Source organism: Papilio polytes, unplaced genomic scaffold (genome assembly GCF_000836215.1).
Source record: "Papilio polytes unplaced genomic scaffold, Ppol_1.0 DF824047.1, whole genome shotgun sequence".
Classification (NCBI taxonomy): domain Eukaryota; kingdom Metazoa; phylum Arthropoda; class Insecta; order Lepidoptera; family Papilionidae; genus Papilio; species Papilio polytes.
This window is the reverse complement of record NW_013525157.1, coordinates 6,078,845-6,088,059: the sequence shown is the minus strand read 5'-3', so window position 1 is coordinate 6,088,059 and position 9,215 is coordinate 6,078,845. Positions and strand designations below refer to the sequence as shown.

The window sequence follows — 9,215 nt, the reverse complement described above, 5'->3', positions numbered from 1 at the left end:
TCAATTGCAGATTCCTACGAAACCCTACGGAACTTAAAAACATAAAAAACATCTCTCTGCTGAGGCAGCAAATGAGTCCAACTCGGGTGGCGCCGCAGCCCGTAGTTAAGACTGAGATGAAAGAAGAACGTTGCGAGGATGAGCATGTGGAAGAAGACATGCCCACAGATCTGAGTATGGCCGCGTCGGAGCCGTGGCGCAAGCGCGCGCGCCCCGACCCCGCGCAGTCCGCCGCGCAGCACGCCGCCCAGCACGCCGCGCACGACAAGCACCGCATCAGCGCCCTCATCGGCGACACTATGATGCTCAAACGTGAATCTGAATACAACCCTGAACATTACGCACTTAATTTAAAAAGTGAAAAATGTGAACAATGATTTACGCTAGAGTATACCGTGGGACACGACAGTGCGATACGTTTTACGTGAATAATTTATGTGTGAACAACTCCACCCTACAACCTCTAGTCGAATTCCTCTCAGAAAGGATATTTTATTAGTCTTCCTATTATTATCATGTTATACATGAGAAATGGTAAAATTTTATGAGAGATCAATCACTGAGAGTACTTTGACAGGTTCGGTCTTTGGAGTTATACAGGGTATGGACCTTAATGCCTTTGTGCCAAGTGATTTTATCAAATAGTGTCAATTAAAACTTAGTTAGCAAAAGGGACGAAAATGTATAAGTGTTAGAGATAGAATGTAATTAAATAATGTGTGCAATGGAACATTGACATTGGACGCTGAGTGCATCTCGCCGCAACTAATGAGATGTCCCGTTGCCAAAACTCAATGTGGACGCCGCGTACCAATACGCATTCGTCTTTGCATTTTTGTAATTTAATTAGTTTTATGTATGATTTTATTTTTGTTTTGAAAATTGCTAAGGAGAGTACATAACTGAGTTAACTGTTTGAAAAAATTTATCACCACATTGTTGTCTTCCATTGATTTATTTTTGGCAAACATTTCAATTGTAGCTTGTGAAAGATTTTATTATAATGTAAGTGCTACCACATCATTATTTGGCAACTATGAAGGAATCGTGAAATAATATTTTGGATTCTCTTAAAAGACAATAACTATGACTATCGTAATACCTAATTATTGCCTTGAAATAATTCAAAAAGGACTCCACTGTGATAAAATATAAAGTGGTAGACATGTAGTATATGCTAGGGGTTTTACTCAATTATTTCCAGCTACAATTTTCTGTGATCTCTTTTATCAATATAGGTAAATGTCATAGAGTAAAATATTGTGTTTTGTAAATATTAGTCTGCTAAGATTTAGATTAAGAAACCTACTAAAGAGAGTATGTATGATTTGTAAAACAAAAAGTGGAGCTTTATCAAAGTACCTAGATATCAGTAAGTACTATAACAACTGAGTTTGTATTTTTTACATTTATTTCTACTTGGCATGTGATTGTCATAATTTCCAACTAGTACACAATCGAAACATGTTTCGAAAAATATTGTGTCACTTTGATTATAATAACTTAAAATAAATGAAAATAATGTTATCAGAAACTTGGTTTTTTATCCTAGCACATTACCCACTGAAAAAAATAAATTTTTCATATATTCTCTTAGTAAACAGCAAACATTTCTAAAGACATGTGTAATCATGAAAACATACCTTATTGAATACAGCGCCTTAAAAACAAGACTCATGTCTGTTTAATATGGACCAAACGCCTTTATTCTAATAGGATTTAGTTTAGCATAAACTATTTTTTGGTAACATTCTCCAATTTTTATGGTGTTTACTAATAAGCGCCATCTGTTAATCTAAAGTTAATAAAATATATGTGGTTACTAAAGGGCACATTTCAAATTAGCGTATCCATTTTTACTTTTTATGGACTGCATTATATTTTTAAATTAAATAAAATTATAATTAACGCCATCTATGCTGTGTTACAAGTAATTGCACTGTCTAACGAAGTTATTTCATTGTTGGGCATACCATAGATGTCACTAATGTACTAAAATTTTCCTTGACTGTCAGATGTACTGTCAAATAGGATATCCAGCCAAGTGAATGGCGTTGCTACAGATTAGTTTAGTACTAAAAATGGCATAAAATGAGGGCATTACTAAGCAGTCGTAATTTAATTTCATTTATGCTCATCAAATTAGATAGCTTGTCAGTATTTTCCTATTATATATAGTTCATTCTTACATTCAAAATACAGTAAAAAGTGATTAAAACATGCTTTGATCAACAATGACATTTATTCTTACATTTCTACTTTAAACTAAGATACACATTAATTTTCAGGATGTTGCTGATTTTGAAAGAAGATAATATCCTCTGCTATCACTGTAGAGGCACTTCTTACTTGACCATCATCAAGTTTTATTTCCCCATATGATAGTTTACCAGTAACATATACTCTTTGGCCTTTTTTCAGATATTTATACACTGTATCTCTTAAACCAGGTTTAAATATACTAATTCTGTGCCAATCAGTTCTCTGTAAGATATCCCCTGATTCATATTTATAGCTGTAATGTGTAGCGAGAGGAAAGTTTATCACTGGATGTTCTTCTGTGCCCCGTTTCTGAGGATCGGCACCAGCTCTCCCCAATAAAGTAACTTGATTGATAGCTGAAAATAAGGCATGTATAAAGAAAATACAATTGTTCTAAAAGCAAATATTACTACTATCTATTTGTTTATTATTATTCAAGTTGATGTTTTATAGGAATGTATAAAAGCTTGTCTAAAGTTAAATTAATATAAAATAATAAATGAAACTTACTTTTTTCAGTTTTCTGAGTATCAAAATGGACAATCGTCGTGTGAAGTTGCTTTGAACATCGGTGTAAACTTCGAAACGCAGATAACTGAAAATATTTAATTATCTACAATGTTTTTCTTAAACAGTTGACTCTTTCAGTAAAACGATATTGTTCAATGTTTGGTAATGACAAAATAATACACTTAATAAAAAGGTATACCGGCGTTTAGGTTATAACTTTTATATTTGCGCATACACTGTTTCATTACCTTTGACATAGAAAACATCGTGAGGTTAACAAAATTTACTTTAAAATAATAAAGAGCAAAGAATTAATAAAGTTACATGTAAATAAAATAAACCAAGAAAAAATCTTTCCGTCAATAGAATGGTTGGTTTTATTTGTCACTGTACTGTAGAAATGAAACATAACAAAGACAAACCACAGATTAATAAAATTAATACAATGAATTATAAACACCGAATTTCTTATTAAAACCTTATCTCATGCAGTGCATAATGCATGTTGAGCATATTTATGATAAATTGACCATGATAATAAATAATTGAACATTGTATAAGTACAAAAAAAATTACGTTCATACCGTCTGCTTAGAAACTACAAAACATGTTGTAGATTTACTAAAGAGATTAGCTATAAAACATTTATCAGTTATTAAGTTAGGTCGCAGATGTATTTAAAAGTATTCCTTTGTCAACTAGTCCCTGTTGATTCACGATTAATGTTTCCGATGCATAATATTTCTGTGAGAAAGTTGGAAGGATTGTCTCTGGTCATCATTAATCAAGTTTATCACTTTTAAGCAACTAATGCGTTACCAGTTTTTATAATTTGCAACAAAATTAACGAAATAGTTTTTACAATAACCCTATTATAAAACTTGCTGCAAAAATTTCATAATTTTATCAGGAAAACTTAAAAGTATTTAAAAATTTCGCGGGGTTTACGAATGAATGGTACCAACATTTACAATTAAAAAAATGCGTCGTTCGTTTACTGACAGATTCTCTATGTAGTATAGTGCAAAATCTAGTTATATACTTAAAAATTGTCTATTCAAATACCACCACCATAAGAACCAATCCAGAAGAAGTTGTTGCCTGTGAAGGATGCCTTCAGCAGCGAATGCAAAGTCCGAAAAACCAGCCTCTTCGGAGGCTACGGATAATTCACCTGTACGGCAAATTATCACCGTTATTGAACACAAAATACGCAATTTGGAAAAAAGAAAGGTAAGTTATCTTTTTCGCTACATCAACGTCTAATAATTGTATGTGTATAACTTATAATTCGATGGTTATATGTTTTCCACTATTATCATTACTATGTACTTATGGGATAATAAAGTTCCTTGTCGTTTATATTTAATGTTTTATGATTTTCCGGCCTTTTGCTGTATGTAAATAAAGTTGCGGTGTTCCTCTGGACGCCATTTTAATACATGTGCTCCGGTCTAACATTATTGTTACCAAACCGCTACGCCCAATAATTTTACATATTCACATTTAGTATGTAAGGAAGGTTACGTGTATTAATATGAGTTAGGGTTAGTATCTTCTTATTCGTAACAGCAGTATCCCTTTTTAATTTGCAATACTTTTTTGTGTATATTTATGTTCCTTATCATAAACTGATGAGCAATTGCATATAGTGATAATGTAATCGTATTTCCATAATACTGCCGGTACAAAATCAATGTAAGATACGCGTAGATGTCATAATAGTAATATAAATTAACTTGTTTGGATTGTGGTTTTCTTTTTGTCGTATTTAAAGATCTAAATGTTCTTTATGCATCTTTTTGTCATGTTATAAATGTATATTTCATAAGAAAGTACAGTTTTAAATACAGTTGAAGATAGATACAAGTTAGATTAATGTAGATACAATATTTAGTTATGTACTATAACAATAAATTACTCATGTCTTTTGTTTGATGTTTGCATAATATGTTATTCACTTTCAGAGTAAGCTGACATCATACCGTGACCTGCAAAAGGCTGGTAAAGAATTAAACACAGACCAAAAAGTAGCAGTAGCAAAGTATGATGAGGTTGTGCAGACACTGGATTTTGCAAGAGACCTCTCTAAACAAATTACTGCTATTGTGTCATCAGCCGAGCGTGAGGCCAAGAAGCAGGCTAAAAAGGTAAGAAAATATGTGTTTTTATAATTAGATCATCAGCTGAACAAATTAATAAAGTTGAAGATCCTTAATAAGTTAATAGAAAACTGTGGACTTGTTGTTGCTTCATGTATGCCCAAGAGGTCTTTTCTTTAAATCATTTAAATTTCAACTGAAATGGGGTTTAAATCAAGAAACATTTCTCAAAATTACTTCAAAAAGCAAATTTCAATACAAAGAATCTGGGTTGTGGAACCATTTAGGAATAACAATTACATGTAAAAAAATTGCAGGATGCATGGGTGCGATATGCTGCTGAAACAAACAAAATCAGAGAAGTTTTGCTAATTTTGGACTGCCTTATGCAAATGGGCAGCTCGGAAGCTCGTGAAGACTTCTTGAATGGAACTAATGGAGCAGCAAAACTCACTGAAGATGATTTAAAAATTTTGGATGAATTGTAAGTATAAAACCTGAATTTAAACTGTGGTATAATAGTTCATTTGCAACATAAGACTGTACTTTGGATGCAACCACTCATTGTTCGCCACTTCATTATCATCCAATATTATCCAATTTTTTATTTATTGTATGGGAGGCCACTAGTTAATGGTTTGACTAATTTTAGTTAAATAATTACAGATATCCTGAAGTTACACCAAAACATGAACTAAATGAGGAAGGTCAATCGGGATTTCACATGCAAACAGTTAAAGCTGCGGAACATTTATATGCAATCATTGACGGAAAACCAAAAGAGATTTTGGGCACAACTTATGCTCACATCAAGGAGATAGTCACTACTGTTCATGAATGTGGATATTTTGACAAGAGCGGTGATGATGCTACTCCAGTCGAGAATGATGAGGTTCATGTCATAGTGGATGAAGAACAACAGCATGTGATTACTTTGGAAGTGGAGGAGACTAATGCTGTACCTTATCCTCCTCCGGCCATGCTGCCCCCTGCGCCCGCGCCCTCTGTGGTACCCGCGCCGGCCTACCCTCTGCGTCCTCTGCCTCCTATAACCCTTCAGGAAGTCGAGCATGCATATTTCTCTCAACAGTATCCCCAGCAGAGACCTATTTCAGAAGTTATAGGTTCACAAAACTTCTTCTTTCTCCAGGATTCCGAAATTGACAGTCCCATAGGTACTCCGCATCCACCACAAATTATGAATCAGCCATCTCCACCTGCACCGATCCCCACACAGACATTCACAAACCAACACTTTGTGCAATTACCTGGAGCCCGGGTACCTGAACAGACTATGCCCATGCCCCCGCAGCCGCACTTCGCCCCGCACCACGAGCACGCAGGGTACCCGGGTGTCCCCCTGCCGGCTTCTCTGCCTCCCCAGCAACCCCTTGTTCATCCCCAACCCATCCCCCAGCCCCAGATGCAGCCCATGCCACAGCCGCTTCCTCAAACAGTTCTTATTGAACAACAACTTCCAGTACTGGTTGAAGAGAGAAAAGCTCCCACTCCAAATGAGGACAAAAATGAAGACGAGTGGAAAGAAAGCCGAAGCCCCGAGAATGAAGAAGGCTACGAGCGCAAAACTCAAGGCCAAGGAGATGGTCAAAATAGATACAGGCGATATGGTCGTACGGTGATCCGGGGTTCCTCCAACGGATATCGCGGACGTGGTTCCTACCAAAACAGACAAAATGATGGATACCACCCGCGCGGTGAATATCAGAACAGAGGAAACAAGGATGGTTATCAGAACAGACAGTATGATGGCTACCAGAACAGACACAAGGATGGGTACCAGAACAGGGCCGGCAGCGAGTACTACGGCAACGGAGACACGGGCGACAGCCACCACCACGAGAACGGCGGCCGCGACAGATACGACACTAACCAGTATCAGGGAGGATTCAAAAGCCGCGGCCGGGGCGGGCCCCGCGGAGGCGCGCGCGGCGCCCCCCGCGCCCCGCGCCCGCAACACTACAACCGAAAACCTGACAATGTCGAATAACTTGCGAAGCCTAACAAATATATCATTATAAATTAGGCATCGCACTCACTCTAATGATGACTCAATCAAATCATTCGTGGAAGGCAAATTTCACCGGCAACAACGCGCTGGGGCAACAACAAAACAAGAGATTAACGCTAAAAAAATAAAAAAAGAATAAAAAAAAAGTAAAATAATAAAATTTGAAACTAAACAAAAAATAAGTTTACATGAGTTTAGATGTATGATATATGCAATTATAATAAGTTACGTTAAATCTAGATTCTTGTATAGGTTTATGTGACGCAAGTGACGGCGCCGACGCCGCCTCGTGATATACAGAAGTACAGGAGACGTGCACACCACTGATCACTGACCACTGACCAAATGTCAACCGCGATCCTTCCAATTCTCAGTGACCTTTCTATTTTAATTACACTCTGTATTTTTATGTATTAACGAACTATTTTATGTTTGTTTTCTTTTAATGATTATGATATGTATAAACCAGATGATTTTAATAATTTTGTATTGTCCGCTTCTTTGAATGTGTTAATATGTTAATAATAAAATTGCAATGATTCACTTTTTCCACTGTCTCACCATTTTGAGAATCTTTTTTTATAATATTTTAATTTAACATCGTGCGAGATGTTATGAAATTGCAGGATGTGAATAATGTGTCTTTGGTAAATTTGGTTAAAATCCATTTTGCCTCTCTATTTCTTTACATCGTTCTCAATAGAGGCTGTGTGCAAGCAAATTAAAGTATTCTATGAACATATGACATTTTATTGAACCCTTATAACTTTTGTTACTGCGCATTTTCATTACTGATCGAGGTGCAGGAGATTTGTGATGCTAGTTTTCGTTAAGTGCGGGATACTATCCCTATCACACGGTAATTGTTTTCATTAGTGGCCACCTAGAAATTGCAATAGGTTATGCTTACGAAGCCTAAACTATGAGACTTTTATAAAAATGATGTATGGAAGTATTGTAGCCCTTTATAATTGCTAAATAAAAGACCCGTATATATTTATCTATTAAGGTTGTCGCACAATAACCACTTTTTTCATCAAAAACATGGTTTGTAAGGTATACCCACTTACCATATTACTCGTGTTCGGTATGAATCCTTATCCAAATAAATATGTTCTAATTAGAGTATGAAATTAAGATAATAATTGCCTTTTGCAGTATATAATTCTAACCAATATTTTAGAAGACATCAAATTATTAAAACACATGGGCAAGAGCGGCGCGTGGCCGCACAGAATTAAGAGTAAATGATGGCAATCATGTATTGGTTCTTTACTTACTTTCTTGGCAACCGATACAGATAATTCATTCTTTGTTTGAAAGCTAGTGATTATCACATTGCGATGTATAGATTCACTAAAAATCGAGAAATAAATATTTCTTTAATAAAAAAAAAAAACAGAACCAACTTCCAAACAAAATGTCATACACTAAAAATAAAATATTTTCAAAAAACAATACACTAGAAAGTAACGAATTACTTGAGTATGTAAACCTCCCTTATTGTAGCTGTCTGTCGTCTATATTGTATACACTATAATATATAATACAATAAGTATTTTGTTTAGAAGTCGGTTTTGTTTTTTTAATAAAAAAAATTCAGATAATAAATCATGGATAAATAATTTCAATAAAAAACGTTTGAATTTATTATGATGTCGTATATTAAGAATGTGTCAAAACAATTAGGTGTTTTCCTGTCGAATGCGACAGGCATAAATAAAGTTCTCTTTAACTTTAATTACGGGCTTATACAAGACAATACCTGTTATTTTTACAATACTACATAACTACTTACTTAAATCAACGCTGTACGTAACCTATACAACCCAATTCAATTATACAAAATATCATCTCGATGTACTTATATTTAATACAGAGTTCGTAATATTTGTTCATTTATAAATTAGGGCAAATGAAACTTAATAACTAAACATCACTATTAGAGTCGAAGATTTTTCATAAATTCAAATTATAATTATTTGCTTTACATATTCAAAGGCCGCTTTAGGAATGTGTGATTATATTCAGTCGCGATTCGAAAATAATCTGTCCTCTAGCGATTACAAAATAAGAAATATGGACCAGTATTTATTCATGTTTAGTTCAAAATCAATTTAATATGATAGTAAGCAATATATTTTATATTCTTGTCTTTTAAGCTGTTAAAATATAGTGAAAAAACAAAATACTTTAACGTTTTAATTAAAGTGAGATTCTTTTTTTTATTCACTTTAGGGCTTTTTTTAATTTGAATTTCAATCGTTTCTCTTAACTATATTTTCATCTTGTGCGGCGAGCGTATAATGTAA

General features: G+C 34.6%; 3 protein-coding genes across 3 annotated transcripts in view; 2 read left to right on the top strand and 1 right to left on the bottom strand.

The window, feature by feature from the left end:
* LOC106100375 (transcription factor ETV6-like) overlaps positions 1-1,534 on the top strand; it is a 4,177-nt gene extending 2,643 nt beyond the window's left edge. Inside the window, exon 4 of the mRNA XM_013279203.1 lies at positions 9-1,534. Within this exon, the coding sequence (XP_013134657.1) occupies positions 9-377 (369 nt within the window). The 3' untranslated portion in view covers positions 378-1,534. The remainder of the gene's footprint in view (positions 1-8) is intronic.
* A 689-nt stretch (positions 1,535-2,223) lies between these two features.
* Positions 2,224-3,158, bottom strand: LOC106100499 (single-stranded DNA-binding protein, mitochondrial). Its single transcript, XM_013279365.1, has 3 exons — positions 3,021-3,158; positions 2,773-2,857; positions 2,224-2,618 (listed from the first exon to the last, which is right to left on the bottom strand). The coding sequence occupies exons 1-3, from the start codon at positions 3,036-3,038 to the stop codon at positions 2,278-2,280; spliced, it is 444 nt and encodes a 147-aa protein (XP_013134819.1). The 5' UTR covers positions 3,039-3,158; the 3' UTR covers positions 2,224-2,277.
* Positions 3,159-3,769: 611 nt separating this feature from the next.
* Positions 3,770-7,641, top strand: LOC106100742 (caprin homolog). Its single transcript, XM_013279756.1, has 4 exons — positions 3,770-4,005; positions 4,740-4,922; positions 5,192-5,358; positions 5,541-7,641. Exons 1-4 carry the CDS (start codon positions 3,883-3,885, stop codon positions 6,880-6,882), a joined length of 1,815 nt encoding a protein of 604 aa, XP_013135210.1. The 5' UTR covers positions 3,770-3,882; the 3' UTR covers positions 6,883-7,641.
* Positions 7,642-9,215: the final 1,574 nt, after the last annotated feature.

Bases quoted from the DNA above. Each gene is read 5' to 3' on its own strand.
- LOC106100499 (XM_013279365.1), bottom strand. The intron at 2,619-2,772 runs GTAAGTTTCATT...CCTTATTTTCAG, and splicing joins TACTCAGAAAACTGAAAAAA to CTATCAATCAAGTTACTTTA.
- LOC106100742 (XM_013279756.1), top strand. From the start codon at position 3,883: ATGCCTTCAGCAGCGAATGCAAAGTCCGAAAAACCAGCCTCTTCGGAG. The intron at 4,006-4,739 runs GTAAGTTATCTT...ATTCACTTTCAG, and splicing joins GCAATTTGGAAAAAAGAAAG to AGTAAGCTGACATCATACCG. The intron at 4,923-5,191 runs GTAAGAAAATAT...AAAAAATTGCAG, and splicing joins CCAAGAAGCAGGCTAAAAAG to GATGCATGGGTGCGATATGC.